Source organism: Pleurodeles waltl, chromosome 8 (genome assembly GCF_031143425.1).
Source record: "Pleurodeles waltl isolate 20211129_DDA chromosome 8, aPleWal1.hap1.20221129, whole genome shotgun sequence".
Classification (NCBI taxonomy): Eukaryota; Metazoa; Chordata; class Amphibia; order Caudata; family Salamandridae; genus Pleurodeles; species Pleurodeles waltl.
Genome location: NC_090447.1, coordinates 1,489,442,773 through 1,489,469,179, shown reverse-complemented (window position 1 = coordinate 1,489,469,179; position 26,407 = coordinate 1,489,442,773). Strand labels below are relative to the sequence as shown.

Sequence of the window (26,407 nt, the reverse complement as noted above, 5' to 3'; positions counted from 1 at the left end):
GGAGGGGGAACGAGTTACAACAGGAGGGGGAACAAGTCACAACAGGAGGGGGAACAAGTCACAACAGGAGGGGGAACAAGTCACAACAGGAGGGGGAACAAGTCACATACGGGGAGGGGGAACAAGTCACATACGGGGAGGGGAGTCCTAACATTGGGGGTGGAAGGGAAGTCACAAAACAGTTAAAGGCTGAAGGGAGTTAAAGTATGGAGGGTGTTAAGGCATGGAGCCAATTAACCCATCACTCACTCTCTCTGGTGACACTACATACTGAACCTCAAAGCTCTTGACTAAATTTCCTATGTTCTTCTAATAACTTCGTTTGTTCATGTGATGACAAGTAGTCACACATGAACCCGACACCCTCATGTATATCTTCACTTGCACCATGAATATAATCGAATTCTCTCAAATAGTTTTAGCATTAAGCTGCTTAGGATCTTTAGGTCAGGAGCTTTCATATTAACTATTTGATTTTCCTTCTAGATTTCCTTCATGGTTCCTATGTGTCCCATCAATTTACCATCACTTTATAATGCCCCTACTACTCCAACTTACTGGTCTACTCTGTCACTGATCAACACGTGGGTAACTTAAAAGATCTGTGAGAGATCAAATTTTTAGGAATATCAGTGGCATAGAAGTTAACATATGGTGACAAATTAACATACATTTAAAGGCCTAACAGAGAAAATGACATGAGTTTTAAAATGTGCACGTTTGAATTATGGTGAGCCATGTGGCCACCATTCATATTAAACACTACTTTTTAACATGAGAGTTTGCATTTATATTAAATGAAGTACTAACGTGAATTAATATTGAGTGTTATTGAAAGTGTTAAATGAATATGATTTTTTTTTACTTGTATTGAATTAAATGGATTTTATTAATACAAGTTACATGTGTGCAGAAAATAAACGAACATTTAAAATTGCATTAACATGTTATAAGTAATGTTTGCAATTCAATAATTTGCTTTGCATATACAAATTATAAGGTGGGCAATAGGCTTATTAAGGTATTAAATGTAAGAAGGCTTTCTTAGCTTGATTAAGCCTGAAAGATTGATTTTGCAGCAATAATGGAAAATCACTTGTTTATTCTGTACCCTCGGACCTGAATTCTTTCCTAGGCTGTTAATGTGAATGTTGAATGTCCTATTGTATTGAAGGCAAGAAACATGTTTCATGGCTAACAATGTAGCACTACTTGCTCTAGCTGTCAAACAAGACTGGAAATTTGTAGTTAACATGTGAAAAGTATTAGTTTATTGTGTGTCGTGAGACAGGATCTGAAGTAACAAATAACTAGAGAAGGTAATATTTTGTCAGAAATGTGTGCGTCATCTTATGACAATGCACTTTTGTTGAGAAGATTCATAATAGTTGCAAATTCAATGGTGCCATCTGAAGTCATTGGATATTGAATCGGACGTCCGAAGTGCGCCCACCTGAAGGACCAATCAAGAAGATTGTGGTTATTTTCATTAGTGAGGGACTTTGCACATGAGGTCAGTCTATCTTGAGGGAGTCTTGAGTTAGTTCTTGTCAAAGTCAGTCTTAGTTAGTTCTTCTCCTGCCTCAAAGCTGTCCAGAACCCTGCTTATGTCTGTTGTCACTCTCCTATTCTTTAAGTCCTCAGATGAGTTTTCTCACCTTAGTCTTGATTGCCCTTTCTGTTATGTGGTTCAGTATTAATAAGGCCAACTAATCCTGAACTGCTGATCTGTCCTATGTGCAGCCCGTGTTCTGCACTGTTCTGATGATGCTGCTGTCAACTGATGTTGGAGGAAGGTAACTGTACTGCTTGATGAATGATCTCTGCATGCTGTCCCTTGAGGAGAGGTATACAAGTGTGGATTCTTGTTTCCTTTTCAGTTAAGTACTTACACCAGCTCAATTTTTATAGTGAATTGCCCTAGTTAGATGTTTTTTCAAATTATTTTTGTCTCTCTTATTTTTGCATTTTGCGTGCATGCGTTAGCCCGTTCCCACACATGCAAGTCCAAATTTGTGTTAGTGATGGGAATGGCCCAGTTCTGAAATCTGAAATTAAATGTTAAATTGTATTTTGATGATTTACTGATGTCACCTTCAACTGCTTTGAATTCTAATACAAATGTGCATATTGTGTTGTTGCTAATCTAGATTATTTTTTGGAGTGCCTAACAATATTGATTTTTAGCAGTTTAAATCTTTTCAGATGTTTTGGTCAGCCCAGGGTTTCTATGTATTTTTCTAACTTAGTTTTGTGCACCATATATGTGACATTGATTTTGGAATTGTAATAAAGCTTTGAAACTTTTGGAGTTTGATTTAGTTCAGAATTGTTAATGGTGAATGAGCCTAACTACTACAATATTCGCCAAGTCCAAAGATTCAGTCAACCTCTATAGGTGAGACTGGTGATAGTGTTTCATCTGTGTGCTGGTGGTTCATGAAGGAGAACCAGAGAGAAATTCTTCCATGGCCCCCAGCACTCCCAAAGTTTTAAACTATGTGTCGTGGTTGTCAACCAGTCTTCCGCACCCCCAAAGCGAACTTTATTAGTTACCCTTTGACAATATCTTTCTCGGGTTACCTTCCAGCAGTGGTCTGCCAGACCACAAGCTTCCTTCACATCAGTATGATTCATACTGAATCTCAAAAGCACTTTACAGGATAGGACTTATAGTCTCATGCTAATAAAAGAAATAACTAAACTACATGACCTGGCATGGAAGGTGCGTATGGCTAAATATCCAGGGCACAGGCACTTGATCCATATGCACAACTTCTTCTGTCTTTCTAGTAATAGCTACTCAGTGTTTCACCTTTCTCTGTCTCATCCACAATTACACAGCAATATAAATACTACACCCAGTTCCATTTATAAATAGGTCAAGCAATTTTGCATGATGAAGACTCTGGTGGTCTTTGTCATGGCTCAGAACTGAAGAAGGCACCCACCGTGGGACAGCAGCTTCCACAATCTATATGGAAAATGTCACTTGCCTAGTGTACATCTGTTCATGGCATGTAGTGCTGTAGATTCACATGCTATGCATATCCTGCCATCTAGTGTTGGGCTCGGAGTGTTACAAGTTGTTTTTCTTCGAAGAAGTCTTTTTTCGAGTCACAGGATCGAGTGACTGCTCCTCTCGGTGATAATGCGCATGGGCATCAACTCCTTAGATTGTTTTCCCACAGAAGGGTTTAGGAAGGAGAGAATGACTGTTTATGTACAACTATAGATATGTAATAAGTAAGATGTCCATGCAAATATATATATATATATACGTGTGTGTGTGTGTGTGTGTGTGTGTGTGTGTGTGTATACACAAATGAGTACTACAACGACTACAGGCTCCCGGGAAGGAGGGAGGGCGCATGTGAATCTGCAGCACTACATGCCACAAACAGATGTACACTGGGTAAGTGACATTTTCAGTTCAATGGCATGTGTAGCTGCATATACACATGCTGTGCATACACTAAAAAGCAGTTCTCCTCCCCATTAAGCGGTGGTTAGCCTTTAGGGGATGAAGTGGTCTGAAATGGTGTTTTAGTAATGCTTGTTGTCTTGATAAAACATCCACCCAGTAATACTTTGTGAATGTATGTGGTGTGGATCATGTGGCAGCTTTGCATATGTCTGTCATTGGTATATTCCCTAAATAATGCCATAGGGGCACTCTTTTTCTTAGTGGAATGTGCTTTAGGAGTTATTCATAGTTGCCTTTTTGCCTAAAGGTAACATGTCTGCATACATCTCACAATCCATCTAGCTAGTCCTTGTTTTGAAATGGGATTACCTTTATGCGGTTGTTGGAAAGCAACAAAATATTGATTAGTTTTCCCAAAATCTTTTGTTTGGTCAACATAGTACATTAGAGCTCTTTTAAGGTCAAGAGTTTGTAGAGCTCTTTCAGCAGTAGAGTCTGGGTGTGGAAAGAAGACTGGAAATTCCACTGACTGATTAATGTGAAAAGGTGAAACCACTTTAGGTAAAATGTTTGGGTTTGTCCTAAGTATTACTTTGTGGTTGTGTACTTGGAAGAATGGTTCCTCTAGAGTAAACGCTTGAATTTCACTTAAACTCTTCTTAATGAAGTAATTGCTACTAAGAAAGCAACCTTCCATGTGAGAAATGGAATATCACAGGAGTGCATGGGTTCGAATGGTGGGCCCATTAGTCTTGTGAGTACAATATTAAGATTCCATGCAGGAACTGGTGGAGTTCTGGGTGGAATAATGTGTTTAAGTCCTTCCATAAATGCTTTTATGACAAGAACTCTAAAGAGAGAAGTATGTTGTATGGATTGTAGGTATGCTGTTATGGCTGTTAGATGAATTTTAATAGAGGAAAAAACTAGGTTTGCCTTTTGTAAATAAAGCAAATAGCACACAATATCTCGTACTGATGCTTTAAGTGGATCTATAATTTTAGGTTGGCAGTAGTATACAAACCATTCCCACTTATATGCATAGCATTGTCTGGTTGTTGGTTTACATGCTTGTTTTAGAACGTTCATACATTCTAATGGAAGCTGTAAATATCCAAACTCAGGACTCATGACTTGAGGAGCCAAATCGCTAAGATGAGTACACTGGGTTTGGGATGCCTGATTTGACCTTTGTTAAAAGATCTGGTCTGTTTGGAAGTTTGTGATGGGGCACTTCTGACAGATCCAGGAGTGTTGTGTACCAGTGTTGGCCTGCCCATGTGGGAGCTATGAGTATCATGGTGAGAGAGGTGTGACGTGTTTTGTTGACCAGTAATGGAATTAACGGGAGAGGGGGAAAAGCGTAAGCAAATATCCCTGACCAGTTGATCCATATAGCATAGCCCTTGCACTGAGGGTGTGGGTGTCTGGATGTGAAGTTTTGGCATTTTGCGGGTTTCGCTTGTTGTGAAATGGTCTACGTCTGGTGTTCCCCCACATTTGAAAGTAATGTTGAAGTACCTGTGGGTGAATCTCCCACTTGCGTGTTTGTTGCTGCGTCCTGCTTAGAATGTCTACTAGCTGGTTGTGTATCCCTGGGATGTATTCGGCTAGTAAATGAATCTGATTGTGAATTGGCCATTTCCATATTGTTTGAGCTAGAAGGGACAATTGGGATGAATGTGCCCCCCCTTGTTTTTTCAGATAATACATCGTTGTCATGTTGTCTGTTCTTATTAAGACTGTCTTGTGTATGATCTGAGGTTGAAATGCTTTGATGGCCAAGAACACAGCTAATAATTCCAAGTGGTTTATGTGGTAAGTTGATTGTGTTGAGTCCCATTCCCCTTGTATGGTTAGGTTGTTGAGATGAGCTCCCCGACCTGTCATTGACGCACCTGTAGTGATTATGGTCTGTGGCACTTGGCCTTGAAAGGACCGCCCTTTTGTTATGTTGTTGTGATTCCACCATTGCAGAGATTTGTAGGTTTGGCGGTCTAACAACACTAGATCATGCAAGTGACCCTGTGCCTGAGACCCCTGTTGTGAGAGGCACTGTTGCAGTGGTCTCATGTTTAGTCTTGCATGCAGTACTATTGCTATACATGATGCCAGCATTCCCAATAGTTTCATGATAAATCTTACCGTGCAAGTTCGATTGATCTGGATGTGTTATATGAGGTATTGAAAATCCTGTATTCTTTGTGGATTTTAGTAGGCTCATGCTGTTTGAGTATTGAGAATTGCACCTAGGTAAGGTTGAATGTGTGCTGGTTGAAGATGAGATTTCTGGTAATTGATTGTGAACCCTAATGTGTGTAGGGTATCTATTGTGTATTGAGTGTGTTGTTGACACTGTAGAATGGTGCTGGATTTCATTAACCAATCGTCTAGATAAAGGAAGACATGTATGTGTTGTCTTCTGAGGTGAGCTGCTACTACAGCTAGACATTTTGTGAAAACCCTTGGAGCTGTTATTTCGAAGGGTAGTACTTTGAATTGGTAGTGGTTGCCTGCTATTACGAACCTTAAGTACTTGCGGTGAGCTGGATGTATGGGAATGTGGAAGTAGGCATCCTTGCAATCTAACGCAGTCATATAATCGTGTTTTTGTAGTAGGGGAATGACGTCCTGTAGAGTGACCGTGTGAAAACGTTCTGACAGGATATATAGATTTAGAGGTCTGAGATCTAGACTGGGTCTGAGAGTACCATCCTTTTTTGGTATAAGGAAGTATAGCGAATATATACTCCTGTCCCTTGCTGTGAGATGGGAACCATTTCTAGTGCCCCTTTCAGTAATGGAGATTGTACCTCTTGTTTTAGTGGATCAGTGTGTTCTGGAGAGAGTCTGTGAGAGCGAGAGGGAATATTTGGTGGAGAAGAGATGAGTTCTAGGCACTAACCATTGCGGATAATTGGGAGTACCCACTGATCTGTAATGATGTTTTGACAGCGAGAGTGGAATTGTTGCAGTCTTCCTCCTGCAGGAGGCGTGTGGGATGTTTGGGAAGTCATTGTTTTGTGGGTGTGGTAGCACTCTTTGAGGCAGTAAACTTTCTTCTGGCTCTAAAGTTTTGCCCTCTGTAAGAGCTTCTAAATGACCCTCTTGAATAATACTGCTGAGTTTGTTTTTGATGGGAGGTGGAAGCCTCTGTAGTTTGGGGTGTAAAACCTCCCCTAAACTGTTTCCAAAAGGAACCCCAAAAAGGTGTCGTATTTAGGGCTTCCACGGCTTTTGCAGTATCTGAATCCTTTCGGAGTTTCTCAATAGTAGCATCTACTTCTGGTCCGAAGAGATGCTGTTTATAGAAAGGCATGTTAAGCACGGCCTGCAGTATTTCGGGTTTAAAACCCAAGGACCTTAGCCGTGCATGTCATTGGAATGTAACGCTAGTTTTCATACTTCTAGCTGCAGGTTCAGCTGGGTCTAGGGCAGATCTAATCTGGTTATTTGTAATAGCCTGTCCCTCTTCTACAATTTTCTGCGCTCTCTTTTGGTGTTCCTTGGGTAGGTACTGCAAGAATTCTTGCATTTCATCCCAATGTGCCCTGTCATATCTTGCCAACAGGGCCTGGGAATTGGCAATAAGCCATTGTTTGGCTGCTTGTGTACCCTTTTCCCTGCAGCATCAAACTTCCTACTTTCCTTGACAGGGGGCAGGGTGTCCCTCGAAGACTGACTATTAGCCCGTTTCCTGTCTGCACTGACCACAATAGAATCCGGTGGCAGTTGTTGCATGATGTAGACTGGGTCTGTTGGTGCAAGCTTATATTTTTTATCAAATGCTTTGACTGGTTCTTTGAATATGTCGTCTGCATGTCTAAGCATACCAGGAAGCATTGGTAAGCACTGGTAGTTTATGGGTAGAGTATAATGTATTACAAAGGAAATACTCTTCCAAAGGTTTTGCATGCATTTCGACCTCATGGTATGCAGCTGCCCTAAATATGACTTGGGTGTAAACTGTACTATTCTCTGGGGGTGATGGTTGTGTAGGATAAAGATCAGGATCATTGGACGGTATATGGTCTGAGTCATACATGTCCCAAGGGTCCACTGCGTCTCCCTGTGAGTAGGTGTGGTATAGTCGGTGGTGGATGAAAAGAAAGCTGTTGTGAATGTGGTGGAGAAAGTTGGAGAGGTGATGGCTTCTCCTTTCGCTTACATTTTTTTTGCTGGTGGTGGAGATGTATTAAGAGTCTCTTGAAATGCCAGCTTTCTTTTAGTCTGTGGAGGTGGAGAAGCAATTTTTCCAGTCTCTTTGTGGATGTGTATTCTTCTCTGCTTATTGTCCATAACCTCCAAAATTGGTTGGATATCAGATTCCTCTATTTGAAATTGTGATGTTTTTGTGCCCTTAGAGGATTGTTCACTGACTGTTTTGGGCATATGTTTTAAACAACTCCAAAGTCCTGTCTCTTCTGTGTGGAAGGATGTTTTCAACTCTGAAGCTGTTCCGAGCTTTTTCAGTCCTGAAGATAGCAGCCTACGTTTCGGCTCCAAAGCCGGACACAGTAATTTCGGATCCAAAGATTGTAAGCGTCGGCTCAGAGGTGGAGCTTCTTATTCTTTTGCTCGACTCCGGCACCGAAACAGGCGTGGCCTGCTTATAGGGTGACTTGGCCTTTTTCAGCGCAGAACCAAGGGCCTGTCGCCGACAACTTTCTTTCGGGTGGAACCATGGCTTTCCAGCAGTGATGCACCCAAGGCCTTGCTTGATTTTTTGGAAGTGGATGTAGGGACAGGTGTACTCACATGCTGTGCCACTGTGATCGGTTGGCCGTCGTCTTCTGACCCTGGTTCGGAGTCGGAATCTTTGATCGAAACAGCCGTCTGTGCCTGCTCCTCCTCTAAGGTGTCGGTGGACTCTGTATACTTCGACGCCATCTCGAGTCTTCTTGCTCCTTGGTCACGCAGTGTCTTTTTCGACCGAAACGAACAGCAAGCTTCACCACCCTCTTCTTTATGTTCTGGAGAAAGGCAAAGATTACTTACCACGTGCTGGTCAGTATAAGGGGATTGTGCGTGGCACCGAGGACAGAATCGGAATGGAGTCCGATCCATCAGGCTATGGCGTGGTAGGCCTGAACAGGCCTAAGAAGGGCGCAAGCACCCCAAAAGGGCGTTTTCTTGATCCTGACAGTACTATCGGATTGATTGCAGATGTAAAGCAGGCGAAAAAAGACCAATTGTAGAATAAAGAGAATATAAAGTTTCCGAATCAAAAGTCTTGGAGCGAGAGGGAACACGTCCGAACCCGACGGCGGGAAGAAAACAATCTAACAAAGGAGTCGATGCCCATGCGCACTATCACTGAGAGGAGGAGCCACTCAATCTCGTGACTTGAAAAAATACTTCTTCGAAGAAAAACAACTTGTAACAGTCCGAGCCCAACACTAGATGGCGGGATATGCACAGCATGTGTATCTGCAGCTACACATGCCATTGAACACACACACACACACACACACACATATATATATATATATATATATATATATATATATATAAATAATGTTTGCACCATTATTTTATTTGGTTCATTAGTAAAGTGCAGACAACCAATAGCTTGAATTAATTACAGCCACTAGTAATTACTCAGGCTAGATCAGGACTGATTTGTAAAGGCTGCGTCAAAATTGAACGATGGGTTGGTCAAAAGAACGATGGGTTGGTATGCTACCCTGAGCGATTGCCAGTGCTTAGACTTATTGCAAGCAATCCTCTCGTTAAATTTTGTATGTTTTTCAAGTATTTCACCTGAATTTCCAGCTGTCAATTGATGGCCCTCAGAATGGCCTACTAGCAACAATCAAGCTTTGGCAATATCCACTGAAGTTAACTCATGTTGGTCCTTGTGATCTGCCCATCCTTCAGAATAGCTGTGGCCTCCCTATTTTTTGGTAGCATAACCACCAAGATCATTACCATTTGCCATGCTTCCACTTCACATCAGAAATGTGCGTAATGAACTTGAACCATTCACATAAAAACACCTGAGAGATATTCTAAGGTTATAATTATCAATGAATGATGCATGATCGAGAAATACTTTCATCATGCACACTGTCAGACCCCTTTCAGAGGGTCACTAGGCACACAAGGGTTACTGGGCCCAACCGTGGTGGTTGAGGCCTTTTACTCCTGGATGTGCCGGGGCCCGACCTACTATGGATTCCGCTCTACTGGGCCAGGTACCCCTTCTGCACGTGACTTTCAGTCGTAGCTTTGGCCAAGCGGTCAAAACTCCCTCAGGGGGGGAATGTAGATACAAGTCAGTGAACATGACTCATAACTCAAAGTGCAAGCAGTACAAACAACAGATCAGTGTCCAACCAAATACTTGCGTTTATAAGAAAAAGTAGTATTTTATTTCTAACTGTACATGTGCAAAGAGATGCGACATCCAAATGCAATAACTTAATCCTCTTGATGTCGGGCCTCAAGTAGTTGTCAAGCGAATTCCTGTATGACCTTCTCTTGTGTAACGTTTTTTTTCCCATTCACAGGTGGCCACATTGGGGAATGCAAACTATTAGGCTGTACTTAAAAGCTCCCTTTGACTTCAGGATTTTATTCAAAAGTGTCTATGGTGCTACAGCACCATCAGCCATGAATCCCTTGATGCACCAAAGGCTCTAGTTCAAGTCGTACCCGCTCCTGTAGCACAGAAGCATTCAGCGTTACAGTGGGTGCCCTCAGCGCAACAGTGGGTGCCCTCAGCACGGGCCCTCCAGAGATCAGATCCTGCTCTGAGAAGTCAGGCTGCTGGCAGTACATGCCGCAGCGTCCGGCAGGCACAGGCTCACTCTCTGGTGTGGCACGCCACTCTTACCAACGATTGGAGCAGCTTTCAGCTCTCAGTGATGCAGTAAGTCAAGTTCTACACAAAGGGTGGAATTCAGTACTCCCGCTCCCAACTGTAGTCCCACAAGGGCATATTGTCCTTCTTCACCTCTTCCTGGTCAGTGGCGGTCAGTCAGAGCAGATCCTTCAGTGCAGATAGATCTGCTGGTCATAGCCTCAACTCCAGTCCCAGGCGTCGGCCCAAAGTTTTTGATGCTTTGGTCCCGGTATGTCCTCCATGCACACATGGTTGCAGAGGTAACTTCCGGGCGCAACGAAGACTCCTCAGGTGCCATTATACACATCAGAGCAGCCCCTTCTGGCATATGGGGTTGCCTCTCAGGCATTCACAAGTCCTGGCATGCAGGTCACACAACTTCAGCAGTGCCCCCCTCTGGCACAGGGTCCACACAACCAGGCTATATGGGGTCGGCACCTTCCACCCTGCGGTCACTAATTGGCTCAGTGAATGTCAGCCCTCTCATGGCATACGGGGGTGACCGAAAATAGACCAGAACATGGGCTGTGGCTGGACTGGTGCTCCGCCAGACCCTCTTATGAGGAGTCCCCACAGCAGGGCTCCCCACTGGAGTTTGCTTCCTACAATGCTCTGCTCTCCTTCACAGGGCACACTGGTCTTAGCAAGTAGGCAGGGGCTGATGCTCCAGGGTAGGTGGTCTTGGCTTCCCTTGGTGATGTTCCCTCACCCAGCAGGAAGGCCAGCAGGCCTTGGCCCACAGTCCTGGTCCCTTGCAGAGATTTCCCTTCTCACACAGTCCGTCTGGCTGCTTGGCAGATGACAAATGTTTGGTGACTCAACCTCCCATTCTTAGAGTCCTTTCCCAGACGCCAAACCTGAGTTAGGATCTGAAGTTATATGCTTGGGTTCTGCTTCTTGTGAAATGGGCACTTCTTTTGTATCTTCCTTGATGAAAGAGGACTGTCACAGCAAGACTCCAAAGCAGATCGTCCACAACACAATTCATGGAAGTGACCAGAGCTCACACCTGGATGTCAGCCACTGTGATATGTGCATTACAAGGTTAATCCCAGCCCTACTCTATGATTCAGTCCCATCTCCCTTCCTGAGATGTGTTCAGGCCTCTTCCTTGTGATCCATCACTGAACCAAAGAGCAGTCTTCTGAGGTGTGAAGGGAGTCTCTTCCTTTTCCGTCTAGTGTGTTGCCACCTAGCTAAAAGAAATGCAGCAATACACAAATCTGTTCTGAGTTGTGGGAGGAGAGGGAACATTCCTCTCCTCCTGTCTTCACCTGACAGGCCTAGGATTCCCAGAATGGACCCCAGGGTCCTCCAGACAATGTACCATTGCAGGCACACTCAGTGTAGATTCACAGTTCACCTTAGGTCCAGCACTGTTAGCTCTATACATTGTACCCTTACATGCACACATGCATTCAGCGAACTCAATCTACGCACACTGTTCCACGCTGAGGCTTTTCTAACTTCTAACAGGGTGTGTTATTTACAAACACACACACTGCAAGCACACACACTATGTGCACACTGCACAACACTTCACCCTTCATGTATTGTACTTCACACGAGCGCACGCTCTGCACAACAACACATCTCTCATGTAATATATCCCTCTCAGGCATACATACTCCCAGCACATGTACACATGCACTGCACAGTACTACTCCATCCTTGTGCTGTACCCTTTCCAGACGCACAAACACAGTCACTACTCCTGCAGGTGAATGAGCCTGTAGCCTCGCTCCAGTGATACTTGGTAAAAAGCTCCTGTTCACAAGACGGGATGCTATCACCAATGAACCAGTGCTGCTTAACTCCTGGTGAAGGTGGTAGCTTTCTACCATTATGAGGGGAGTGTTTTGGGTGCCCTCCCGGTCCAACAAAACCACAATCCGTGAGACAGGCCTATGTCTTGGTGCACAGACAAAATCAGTGTTAGCCTATGACCAAAACAAAAACCTGCATTACAGATCCAGACAACATTAGAGCTGGGCACTCGGGACAGAGGTACCAGTCTTTACCATGCAGAGGACTTCTCCATCCCAACACACACATCCTCCTGACACACATTCCAGGTCCTATGGGATTTATAGCATCTGAAGGGTCAGTTCACTGGAAGCTTCAGGCACGCTTGAGAGTCTTTGAGGAGCACAAAAACACTCAAATAAATGAGACTACTCTGTTGTGCTTGGTGGGACCGACAACTTTTCAGAGCCCTGATAAAGTTTCTAGATTTAAAGCCTTAAAGTTAGCTTTATAGCTAAAGGTTTGTTTACTCTGAACAGCAGAGCTGTCCTATATACAGCTATATATCTGTAGATGGGGCAACAGTTCTGTATCATGGAATGGAGACTATTCTCTTTCCAAAATTCTGAAGGTTAAGGCTCAACCAGATTACCAGGTAAAAGTCCATTCATACTCACTTCTTCTCATGCTGGGGACGTTTGGTGTCGATGTACGTTTTCATCGTCAGAGCATAAGTTTCCTGCACCTGGTCAATCCTCTCACTATGTTTGACGCCTGTGCGATCTATAGGGTAAAGAAACACCTATGGTAAGATATGAGGACATACTACCACATTCTTCTAAACAGTGATGTTATTCACACTCCTCGGAAGGTGCACTCCTTTAACAGTAAACACTATATTGTATAATGATTAGCATCAATCATTGTGGTTGATATCTATTGGTATTAATACTATTAATACAGGAGTATTATTTAGAAGTAGTGTGAAACCATCTGATGCACACAGTAGTATCATTGTACTAAAACTATGTTAGATATGCTAGTCAGTGATTTAGCATGAACTTAGGACCTTCCTCCAGTGAGATCACAGGAAGACTTCTCACGCGATTGCTTAAAAGGTGACTTATATGGTACGCGGATTAATTTGTAAACATTTTTTCAACGCATTTGATGCTGTTTATGAATAGTGACTGGCAGCATATACCAGCACTCAAGTACTAAGCAATCAAAAGCTAAAAGCAGATTTTATCTATGAAGGTCAGTCATCAGATTAGTTAAACCAGTGGCTTCATGCAGAAGCTTGGAGGCAGCAACTGATTCTCTTGCAAACCCTAAGGGACACCCAAGTGACACCAGTCTTGCATATACAGAAATATTACATCAAAACATTGAGCGTATAGGGCAGGTTAGCCTAAACTCCAAACTATCTTAATCGTAAAAAAGGTAACTCAGTTATTTCAACAGGAATGAAAATGAGACTTCAAAAGGTTTTTAAGGTGACATTAGAAACATATTCAAATTTCAATAATGATCCAGCTCAATGTGCATCCCCACTAACTGATATTGCTAATAAATAGTGATTACTGTATTTTATTTTAAACTCTGGTTAATTGATTAGATAATAAGGCTTTTACTGGAAAACATCTATGGAGAAAACCAGAAATGATCTATTCAATAAGATACATGTATCTTAATCTGAAAGTTTTTCTTTTAAAGAGTACAGGGGCCCATTTGTTGACTGGAATTTGACTATAATAATCATATTTACGAACTGCAAACAATGTTTTGATTTCCAAAGTTGTAAATAAATACATTTTCTGCAAACATCAAATGGAGTGGGTGGTAAGTCAAACGTAACGTGAGAATGAGCTCAGGCAAACAAAGTGACTTAGAAGTGCAATACCTGTATCACCGTCAAAATAGCTACTCTCCAGCCTGAGAAACTGCAATGGCATCAATGCAAGGTAACAGGACGAGTACAGGCATACGTCTGCGATGCAAAATGTCATGGACACAAGTCATGTTGCAACCACGGTATGATAATCATATCTCACTCGCAAAAAACAAGTGATGGTGTTTAGAAGGATGAGTGTGAAATGGGTGGACAACAATGACAGGCAGAAAGCCCACCTGGAACAAGTTGCAGCCTGCCAGCCACCAAGCTAACCACTGCAGCTGCAGCGACAGGTAGTAATGCTCAAGTATCGGGGTCCACAGACCCCGGTGTCCTGTGGGCAGATGCAACGTGGTCAGCGCAACTGTTCACCACCCGTTGCTCCAGATCAAATCATCCAGCATGGTGTTCAACGTGCAGAATATGCTATGGGGATCAGCAAGTTGGCAACATAAAGTATTCTTGGCAACAAGATCATCTTGGAAAGGGCAACCCCAACCTTGCACAGTCAGGCAGAGTGCCAAAGCGTGATTTGAGGCCTCAGAGAAGACATCGCCTTCACTAAATAAGCGTCCAACAAGTCCTGGCTGACGTGATCTATATTGATACCCAGGTATCAAGCTGTGGAGGGCTCTCACTTCATCTTGTGGTCATTTACTGCTATGTCGTGCGTGGGGCAAACGGGATGCGGTTAGCATGTTTTTGTCCAGCTGACCTCTAATCCAGAGGCAGATTTGAAGGCCTCCAATATAAGTGTGATGTCTGCCCCTCCCTCGTGGATATCTCTGATGTACATCAAGACATCAACTGCGTAGAGTGAGACTGCATGTGTCTTTTCTTCAATTGGAATGCGCTAGGCTCTCCCTTACTGACGGAGGCGATGAGCCAAGGGTTTCATCGCCAACGCAAAAAGTAGAGGCAAAAGAGGGCACCTCAGGCACACATCATGGTCCACTGGGAGAGTCTTTACCCTTGCTGTTGGTTTGGTGTGAGGGAGCCTAATCAGTCTGAGCATCCTGTCCCTCAGGCCCACCATACATAGCATTGTGAACATACAGTCCCAGTCTAGCATGTCAAAGGCCTTTTCTGAAACCAAAACCAGTAGCCTGTGTAACCCGCGTGTATTGAGGGAGGTGGCTCTGCCAAGTATAAATCCATTTTGTTTGGGGCTGATTAGAACAAGCATTGCTTCCATTAATCTCATCATTAGTATTTTGCTTAATATAATTGTTGAAAATATACAAACGATTCCCCACAGGCACCAAATTCCGTATTTAACATATCACGGCTCAAGTAAAACAAAAATCAATATATATATTTAATCCACTTTTATTTAATGTTAGCATAACATTCTATAATCGTATCATATATTATCCTATTGTCTGTCACAAAATCTTATTAAGAAAAGAGCTAAAGAAAACAAACACTCCAACCTCTACCAGTCAGTCATCCTCAAACGTGTCACAATCATGCATGCATTCCTCAATTTACGTGTACTTCTTGTCAAAAATGTTTTTTTCTTAAAGCCTTATCACAATATTCTATATACACATGCGACCTCACATGTTCCTAACATGGGGTGTCCTCTCTTCCGTGCCACCCAGAGTGTTAATGATGGTCTTAACTGATGTGCATTTTACTGTAGGACCTCAGCCCATGGTTCTCTCATGACGTGGCTCCCCAGGTTGCTCAATGCTCCTGTCTGTTGCTGCCTCTCTGGCTTCGCAGGCTGAAATATGCTTCCCAGACGGTGCAAGCATCTCTGCCTATGTCCTCTGCCATTAACCTTGCCACCATCTCAAAGATGCTCAGTACCACTCTGAAGATGCTTTAGCGGTCTCCCCTGTATAATACACTAAAACCAAGAAAAAGAAAATAACCTGCATTATTCCAGCAGAAGCCTGAGTCCAGTTACCCAACCTGATGCTGGAAGGAGCTTTGTCAAAGACTGTCAATGCCTAGAGCATCTAGGTGGTGCCAAAACTAGACTATATCCCTTCCTGACCACGGTGCATGTGGAGACAGTGGGGATACCTATTAGGGTAGACTACGAGAGAAGCCTTGTACAACTGTGTGTCACATTCAGTGTGCCATGCAGACAAACATGTGCCTATGTGACCATGAGCCTCAGTTCCCACATCACTTGTTGGTGGCGACTACACCATAGGTGAGGACCCATTGACCTTTGTACTCACGTCACACATGAAGTTTTATCATCTACATCAATTATGTTATTGATTACGTAAGTTGAGATGTTAGAGACGTGCAAGGTCATTACCAGTGTATGCATGGTACGAGTCAGATTTTGAGCAGCTTAATACAAGCAAACTATAACTTGCATCCCCGCTAATCACTGCTTATGACCTCACATATCACTTAATTTATGAGATGTTCTATGACATTTATATCACTGATGACATCTCTTATGACAATATTGATGACATCACTGATTACATCATCCAAGTTTCTTTTATAGACTTTACTCTATAAACTAGTATGGCATTAGATGCCTGAAAGTAAGTACAAAATAGCTCAGTATAATATGATGCATCATTAATGACATCACAGATACAACTTCCTTAGTGGTCGTAAGCATGCGTTATGTGCCACATAGGCCATATACCATACACTTCACAGATAGCCGAGCTCACATTAACAATCAACCGCAGATATATGGTAAATCCTCACTGCAGGGTTTTCACAAACATTGGGATCTTGTGCTTTTCAAACCGGATATGTCTGTATGCGTGCCACTGGCCAAGCTTTGTTGCTGTGTTTTAGGGGAATCTTCTCACAAAAAGGACAATGCTGTTTTCTGAAAACATGTATTTGTGGGTGACAGGGTAAGTGAGACACAAATACCACAAGTTCAGCCTACGTCAACTTCGTTAATGTGTTATTTTTTCATTCACTTACAATCAAGTATGTCTTCTTTCATATTGCAATGTAACTTAGTGCGTGCTTTAGGTATTACGATTGGGACACCCATATCATGGGACGCGCCAGACAGACATAGTTGTTGTGTTTTCTATGGTGTTCAGTAAAAACGGACTATGGATGTCTGTTTTAGACCCCAGTGTTGCTTGAGATGGGTGAGTTTGTTGTACATCTGAGAGTGGAGTCAGCCAGGATGTGGGGGTCACCTACACAGAGCTTCTGCAAGGTTTTTTTTGCGATCTTAGAAACCAGTGATGTTTGTGAAGACCAACGTTTGCAAATATTTTGGTAAGTTTATGCCGATCTCACTGGAAAAGTACAGCTTCAAGCAAGAATACACGTTTATTAGCACATTGGAAAAACACGAGCATCTAAACCGTGAGACAAGGCAACTAGGCCAAAGCCTCCACTAAAGTTATGCTAAGTTAAAACATTTCAAACAAGCAAATCATGGCACACGTTTACGGTTATGTCAGATTAGTACAATTCTAATACATCACGTTATATAAAGCACGCTTATAAATGTTGGCAAACTACTCTGAGGGCACATTTGTCCCCGTACAATCTTTATTAGTTCGGTTAAAGTCACACTTGATTATTGCGGCACTACGTTTATGCGCTATAAATGTAAAACCCTCATTTCTGCGTCATCACCTGCGCTAACTGCAGTCAATTTTTACTTTTCACAAACATTTACATATATATTTACTACTGTTGCCTGTGTGCTGGGCACTTCATTCAGACTACACAACTCAACAATGGCGATCCAAAACTCCACCAAAATCAAAGAAAGGTTCAAATGGATGTACATGTCATGTCAGCAGAATTTAGTGTAAGTGGCCTTTTGTCATCCATATGCTGTTTGAAAACGTGACATGTTTGGGACCTTACCTTTACAGCATTTGATCAACCTGAAGCAAATTTGCAACACAAAGTTTGTGTTTGAAATGCTGTTTCCCCAAAGTTTGTTTCAACTCCTCATGTCGTTCTTTATGCAACCACAGTGCACACACCATGATTGATCTGGTATCCTATAAAGGGCGTTCGCTTCATTAATTTCCTAAAGATATTCACAATTTCAGGGCATACGTAGAGGAGATCAAACAACTTGATCCAAGCTAGGCAATTTTTCATTTTTAGATCTTTTCCCATCTCAGGTCCTCCACAATAGACAGACATATGGATAAGATCAGCTTCAAAGGAAAGGCAGAGTCCTCCATCACAGACCAGAAACCATACGCTTAGCTTCGGGCCCCTAATGTATGGAATGTATAAACAAACAGGGGCATATTTATACTCTGTTTGCGCCGAATGTGCGTCAAAAATTTTGACGCACAATCGGCGCAAACCCTGCCCCATATTTATACTTTGACGCCCGACCCCGCGGGCGTCAAAATTCCACCATGTGCGTCATTTTTTGGAAGGGTGAACCAGCCTTGTGTTAATTATATGCAAGGTAGGCGTTCCCTTCCAAAAAATTACCTTAAGGCCTGTGCCCCTTATTTATACTCTGGCGTCATTTTGACACACAGGAGGGGGTGGGCCTTAAAAAACGGCACACAGCCTGATGTGCGCCGTTTTTTTACGCCTGGGTCAGGGCAGGCGTTAAGGGACCTGTGGGCTCGGAAGGAGCCCAGAGGTGCCCTCCCCTGCCCCAGGGACACCCCCTGCCACCCTTGCCCACCCCAGGAGGACACCCAAGGATGGAGGGACCCATCCCAGGGAAGTAAAGGTAAGTTTGGGTAAGTATTTTTTTCCGATTTTTTGTGTGGCATAGGGGGGCCTGATTTGGCCCCCCCTACATGCCACTATGCCCAATGACCATGCCCAGGGGACATAAGTCCCCTGGGCATGGCCACTGGGCAAGGGGGCATGACTCCTGTCTTTGCTAAGAAGAGGAGTCATGTCAATGGAGGTTGGGCGTAAAAAAAAATGGCGCAAATCCGGTTTGAGGCCTGAATTTTGCCTCAGACCTGACTTGCACCATTTTTTTACGCACAACCCCCATTTTCCCATACGCCGGCGCTGCCTGGTGTGAGTCATTTTTTTTTACGCACACCAGTCCGCAGCGCCGGCTAACGTCATTCCATTAATAAGGCGCCCGCATGGCGCGTTGGAATGGCGTTAGCCGGCGGTAAAATGTTTGACGCACAACTGCGTTGGCGCAGTTGTGCGTCAAAAAGTATAAATATGGGCCACAGTCTCCCACTGCTCTGCAAGGAACGTTCCCAGTTGGAATCAAATGTATCCAAGAAGTCTGTAAATATACCAAGATATTCTGCGGCATTAAGGCCAAATAATCCGTCACCCTGTGGACATCGGTGTTCCCAAACCATCGATATTGTTAGTTTCCAATAAATTCAAATGCTGCTAATTGCTTTTCACAGTTCCTACAGACGTGCAAAAGACATTTATCTATTTGGAGGCCAACGCACAGTGATCATCATTAGAAATACCACAGGTGGTGTGAAATCCATGAAAACCACAACAGTAAGGATTTCACTGGAACATATTGTCACTTCGATTTGCAGTTGCTGCACATCAAGAACTTTTTAACCAGTCGGGTGTTTTGCAGAGACAAATCTTGTCTGTATATAACATTTGGTAAAAACAGGTGTCTAACATTTTCAATTGAAGTACTTTAACCTAGAGTGTAGAAAATGTCATTTTTTTTATTACTGCTTCTCTGGAAATGATCCAATCCCACGCACAATGTAACAATAGAAATAGGACTGGACACTAATTTGATGAGATGGGGTTAAGATATCGCTTTAATTTACAAGAGGCTAGTAACGGGGTATAAGACTTGGCTATAATATCCTTGTGGATAGTGATGGGGGATTAATCTGAACATAATTTGTAAGAGAAGATTAATAGCGATTCAGGCTCTGGACAAAATATGCATTAGATCTTCATGTTTCCTACTGGTTTGGTTTCCCACCCAGAAGAGGCTCAGTATTAGACTTTAATTACTTATTTACAGGCCAGGTCAGGGCTAGCGAGGAACAAGCATGATAACAGTGGAATGGAATACTACTGGGTGGAGCTCTAAGGAGTTAGGATTAAATCAAGATCATCTGTCAATCACTTTTCAACTCTGTTTATATCTCCTGATTCTCAGAACTATTCAGGAGGTTCAACTCAAAACCGCTAATGAGTTCCATGGACAGATCATTATTCTTTCCATTCCTAATATGTTGGCCCTTCTAGGCCTTTACAGATGATGCTAATAGGTTTGGTTAGACAATCACAAAAGATAATATGTTTTGAAGCAGGATGCCTCAGGGTGGACAAATCTGCAACCGATCAAGACTTTCTCTGTGAGCAGAGGAGAACAATGTGGTCTACCATGCAGATTTTATCAACTACCTCCAACAGTTCCGCAACAGAAACGCATGTCGAGCATGACTAACCTTAGCTAAATATAAGTGATGGTGGAAGTAAAGTCTGGGCGGATGGTAAGTAGCAATTACGTTCATACCTGGCGAGAAGAGGGAGATGGCCTGCATTAGCGAGTACTCCTCGTCCTGTAGATTCAGCTTCTTCAAAATGTAGTGAAACTTCAGGAGAGGATCTAGGAGAAGTGCCTTAAATCCAGCTGCAAAGAGAAAAAGAAAGCAAAATTAGGTGGCCCCAAGGGTGGATCATGGGAGAAAGGAGACTTACGAGAGGACACAAGATGTGACGGTGTTGGACTGACTGCAGGAATATGGATCACACCTGAGGACCATAGAAAGATACAAGGGAAGGAACAGACGGGTTATAAGTCCATGTCCCTGAAGTTGTCCATTGTCATTCAATTGAATTGCGCACAGAAAAAGGAAAAAATGCATACTTCAAGATGAGGGTCTAAAAAAAAAAAAACACACTGGCACAGCTAAACTACGGACATGGAACTTTTTGAGAAGCGTAGAAGTGACTCTGTGGGTGGTGATCGCACCAGAGTAAAATACTTTTCTCTTTACTTTGAGGATCTGTTTAGAGAATTTTCATTGATGAGCTACGAAGCATGTCCCGTGGTGCTCTGTTCCAGTAGTTACCAGCTTTCTTGTTAAAAAAAGGTTACTTTTGATAGTTTTCTAGAGGATGGTACATCTTAACTACACATCCTTCGCCTGTTGAGAAAATTGCTTTTTTAGCAATACCACCACTCACCCCGAGATGACATGGATGTCGCAGGTGATACCAGCAAAAGAAAAAGCATCTCCTATTGTCAAGTCCAGCATTGTCTCAATCTCGACCTCGAGGGAGAGCAATAATAACTCTGTCTCAGTTTGCTAGGAGACCAAGTTTGTGCAATAAATGCCTTGTACTTCAAAATGTTCTACTGCAACTTCTGGGCTGTCAGACGCTCTAGGGGAATCCTCAATAAAAGCTAAAATGCGTCTTTCCTGCGTGAGAAGGTGGGCTGCCACTACGGTCACTGCCTTGGAGAAGACTAAGGGCTGATGCAAGGTGAGATGCTGAATCTACAATTTAAAATGTCCCCTTTGCATGACACATCAAATATTTCCACTGGCATCATCTAGGGGAAGAGTACAAATGTTGTCATTCAGGAAATCAAGCAGTACCAGTCTTGCAGATCTAAAGCTTGAAGACCTTAGGCAAGTGAACTGTTTCCTCAACACTTTTTTCAATAAACAAGCACATTTGGCATTGGTCACAGTCCTTGCCTCAGCTTAGCATTCAGGAAATAGCAGGTGTAACACTCATGTCTCTTCTTTGATGCAGGACCTTCTCAGTAATGCCCATGGCAAGGAGTATCCTTAACTCTTTGATCAGGATTTTTGTGTGGAGGAAGGTGACAAGGGAAGGGTGTGATGGGCGGCAGTTTGCAGGGAAAAAAAACAGGACTGATCTTTAGCATAAACCAGTGTGATGCGACCCCCCTTCATTTTGCAAGCTAGGAGTGCATTGTGCACGGTCAAGATCCATTTTATGAAGTACTTCTCAAGATGCAGGGGCAGAACTGAAGTTAAAATGTTGCTGTAATGAGCTTTTGAAACAGATTTGCTCCCTGCCTAGAATATTGCTCTTGTTGCTGTGCTATCAACTGGAGCCAAAATGGCCTCCAATTGCTTTAGATTTTCCCTCCAGTATTTTCATTGGACTGTTTTTTATAGAAACATTAATTTCAAAGAGCAAACTGTTTAAATTGATTTTTCCACAGAAGTTTGCTTTCCCCCCAAAAAAGGCACTTGCCATACACTAGCATCACGCCTATAAGACGTGCTTGCACATGTCCCCTTCGCCAAAAATCCAGACCACCACATCCAAGCATGTTGTCTAATTATCATATCTAAGCTTATGGATCAGTCCAGGGAGGCTATTGTGTAAAGGCCTGAGCACGGGATATGTCTGTATGTATCTGTTCTTCATCAATTGTGCAAGTGATCTTTTCATATGTCTTTGCAGGGTATCTGAATATTTCAACCCTTTCTCACAGCAAATGGGTGTACCAGGTAACTACTGGCTATGCCAAGGGCGAACCTTCCAGATACCAAACTCTTGGTCATTGCATCAATGCTCTTCATTCTTTGTCTAGCAGTGCAGTAGGGAAGGAATGATCATTGTATGATGTTTGCAGTAGCAAGCAACCTGTGGCTGAAAGAAGGGTCAGGAATTTGGACTTTCAAGGCACTGGCCTATTGTTTTATCATCTGTTTCTAAACCGCTGGTAGTAAATGGGGTTTAGCATGCGCGAATATATGGTATGCTGTAGACAAACAAAAATATCATTTCAACTTAACTACTGTAGGTTGTACAATGTACGCAAACATATTCAACTTTATATCTGTCACCAAGAAAGACAAGCACTTGGTCGCTGATGGTGGTGCTGATGGAACGAGGAATTCCACTTCCAAGAGCTGTCCATACATCTCTTCCATTCTAAGCATCCAACGGAAGTCCCATGTCAGTGTCCATTTAAGCCATTTATCCTCATTTATCATCATTCTGATCATGATCGTGGAGTGGGTCTTCAAATTCAAACTCTCTAAAAGAAACAGGGCTTCAATTCTGATGACTCAAGTGGTGCAGGGAACCCACAATGTGTCCGCAGAAAAACCCAGGAGACACCGTAATGTGGCGCATCAGCTGGAGCTGGTCCGTAGGGCTTCCTGATAGTTGGAAGAGTTGGGCATGGAACTGAGAAGACAATTGCTTACTTGCTATGATAGTGCCATAAGTTTCCTGGCTTGATAACAATGACAAACTTAATGCTTCATCAAATCATGTTTTGTGATATAAAGTGTGTCCTCTGAGATAAGGTCACTTACAGTCACGGTGCCTGTTAGACCTCACATTTACCAGTGTGCATTTAATTCTACAATGATCCTAGTGTTTACCTTTATCTTCTTTTAGTGGTGAAGGGAAGGTTTTGTACTTGGCCAGTTTGCCAAGATTAACCTAAATGACCCTTCAGGTTTGGGGAGACAAAGGACTCACTTTAAAAAAAAAAAAAAAACTGGTCTGGTGCATGAACCATGCTTAGGTTCCTTAGGGATGGGTGCATGGCCCATGCTATGGTTCTATAGGAATGGCAAAGCTGGTGAGCCCATTCGCTGGAATGTATGAAGAACCATAGGTAGCAATACAGTGGAGGGCGGCCACACTCTGTATGGTACCACAAAACGCAGAGGGGGGTCAGGGGATTTGAGGGAACAAGTAGGACCCCAAACTCAGGATAACTGATGCTTTTAGAACTACAGGATCTTCCAGCTTCAGGGATTGCGAAATTCAGAAGCCAATCCCGTCTTGGTCATGGATGAAGGGACCATGTGACCCCTGCTGTCGAATCCCAGCAGGGACACCCGTCCGGGAAGGAAAACCTTCCAAACATTGTGTCTGGTACCTTAGGAGCTAAGTGATGAAAGCCCAAACTTCCTGATTGCACCCGCGAACCCCGGTACGTGCTGGGGGAGGGCGAATCAGGGCGTGGTCAAAGCTATGCTGTACTACTGGCAAAGAATTGGAATGCTTTACCAAACCAGCTCCAGGAACATGAGAAATGTATCTTTCTATAAGGCAGTGAAAATACTATATGGCCTACATAAAACCTAGCCCAGTGAGGAAATCTGCATTTTTATGTAGCATTAGCATAACATTAACTGTAGAAAGGCCACTGTTGGTGACAAACGCACCTTAACAAAAAAACTATATATAACACCACAGGAAATTCTGCAAATGTCTCCCACTACAGGAAATTGAATAGTAATGTTCCAAAAGGTGCAGCAGAACTTACAGCAACCACCATCCGTGTGATCAGTAGGTCAAACAAGCAGGTAACATCTACTTCACAGAAGAATGCACAAGTACTCAGTAGTCAAAACTTCAGGGCGGGGTGACGTGGTGTGGCACGTGCAGGCCAGGATGGTTTCTAATCGGTATCCCAGGTTTTGTCTGGAGGGCACATTCCAGTTGAGTCAGGGTTGTAGAGCCGCAGCAGCTCAATGATGGATGAAGCTCCTGAATGGGGTTAGAGGAAGACTATCGTCTCCACTATGAAAGACCAGCCCGGAGGGCGAGTGAGTTCTGCTTGGGGAGGACCATGACTGCAATTACATTCAGGCCATTGTGTGGCCTCTTCTGGCTAAGAAGGCTAGGGTAAGGTAATCTAAAGATACTAAGGGCCTGAATTAGATATTGGCGGACGGGTTACTCCGTCACATGGCGACAGATATCCGTCCACCAAAATTTACATCCCATAGAAAATAATGGAATTTAGATTTTGGCAGACAGGATATTTGTCACCATAGTGATGAAGTTACCTGTTTGCAAATATCTAAATTAGTCCCTAAGATATGGTCTCAAGATCTGAAGCTGTCAATAAGCAGACTTCTATGGTTTGTGTAAGTTGTGCTGAGGTCTTGACTTCACCAGTGGTTGTTCGAAGCCACCTATATATATATATATTGACATCCTCAATGTGACAGAATGGCCCGTGGTTCCTCATAGCATCTGTTGCGGCAGGTCAAAGCCTGAGGTGACTGCTAAGGTCATGTCACTGCCTCATAATGGCCAAACTAGGACATCGAAAGAATTTCTAATAAGGTGGATTACTGGCTTTCTTTCCCTCAGTGTCTCCAGGCAGACCAACGCTTTGTAATAGTCGTAAATCCGGTAATAACCAGACCACTCCCTTTAAAGTAGAATAACTAACACTTCCCAGATTAAGGATTAATAAATGCATGCTTATATATCGACAAGCTGTATAACACACATGGTCACCTCCCACAGATCCCTGGAGGACATCAAGGCACATTTACACAGCGAGGGAACTTGTGTGTCTAGTGATGCCTACCTAGACACGGCATTTACATATTTCATATGTTCACGAACAGGTTCTAGATGTAATAAGAGTATTACAAGTTGGGTGGTAAGTGTTGTGAGTTGGGTGTGGGGGAATTAGCGAGAGGTGGAGGCAGGTATTGCCTGATGAGCAGAGAGTGATGCATTGTACTGTTTACAAGCTTGAGTTTACGTGGTGCTTATGAAGGAGGGAGATATGTTTGCACGGTGTGCAAGAACTGCACAGCACACAAAGAGGTGCACAGTAGTACATGATGTGTCAGTTACATAACTGTAGTAAGTTTGTCAGTGTCCGAGGACTTCAGAACCATAGTATAAATATTTGTGGTGTGCCAGAGGTACATAACTATGGCATGTGTGTTTGTACAGTGTCTGAGGACTTCACAAGCGTGGTGCACGTGTGGTGTGGTGTGCAAAAGGTACATAACTGCAGGACACAAGTTTCTATGGTGTGGGAGATGCGGCCAAGTGTAGTATACACGTTTGTAGACTGGGTGAAGTTTGACCATTGTGCATTGGTTGGGGAAGAGAAGCTGCTGTGTTAGATGTTAGGAGATTGTTTGGATGCTGGCTGGCTGGCATATATATTTTTTAATTCTTTATTGATTTTGAACGATAATATCAAACAGTGCAATTTTAATATTGTCCATAGTACACCATTTACTGAGCATTACAACAATTTAATCCTACCTGCACCTCCTATTTAATGTTACTTCCACGTTATCATTTACGTGCTTAAAAGAAATGAGAATTTGGTACCCTACTATTTATCTTTCTTTGTCTAGGTGCCCTGTTATTCCATTCAAGTAGAACTTGTTTTCGCGAAGGCTTCGGGTGCTGTTTATCCAGTTCACCGATTCCTTCAAGCCTTATTTTTATTAAATAAGCTCGGGGTACAGGGGTTCCTCCCAATGAGTCACTGTCTATTTGCTAGCACGATTCCCACAGAAACCATACGTAGTTTTATTTTACAGATTTCTGTATTAGGACATATGCCCAATAAGCATTAGTTTAAGTTTATTTAAATTATGCATTATTAATTAAAACCAATGAATATAAAAATGTGCAAATATTAAAAATGTCTACCTTTTTTGGTCTCATACACTGAAAACTAACATATTGACTGTACAAAATGTAAAATGTCCATATAGGAAGGTTAAAGGTTACAGTCCTGGAGATGGAACAATTGGCCACCATGAGCCATAAGTTACAGCGTCCAATTTTTAGGGTTGAGCCTGCGATGGCA

At 43.0% G+C, this 26,407-nt stretch overlaps 1 protein-coding gene across 2 annotated transcripts in view; it reads right to left on the bottom strand.

Moving 5' to 3' along the window:
* NR1I2 (nuclear receptor subfamily 1 group I member 2) overlaps positions 1-26,407 on the bottom strand; it is a 260,681-nt gene that overhangs the window by 4,065 nt on the left and 230,209 nt on the right. For both annotated transcript variants that reach the window (XM_069202689.1, XM_069202690.1), the window contains 2 exons: positions 20,333-20,449; positions 12,698-12,803 (listed from right to left, as the gene is read on the bottom strand). In XM_069202689.1, coding sequence (XP_069058790.1) covers positions 12,698-12,803; positions 20,333-20,449 — 223 coding nt within the window. The remainder of the gene's footprint in view (positions 1-12,697; positions 12,804-20,332; positions 20,450-26,407) is intronic.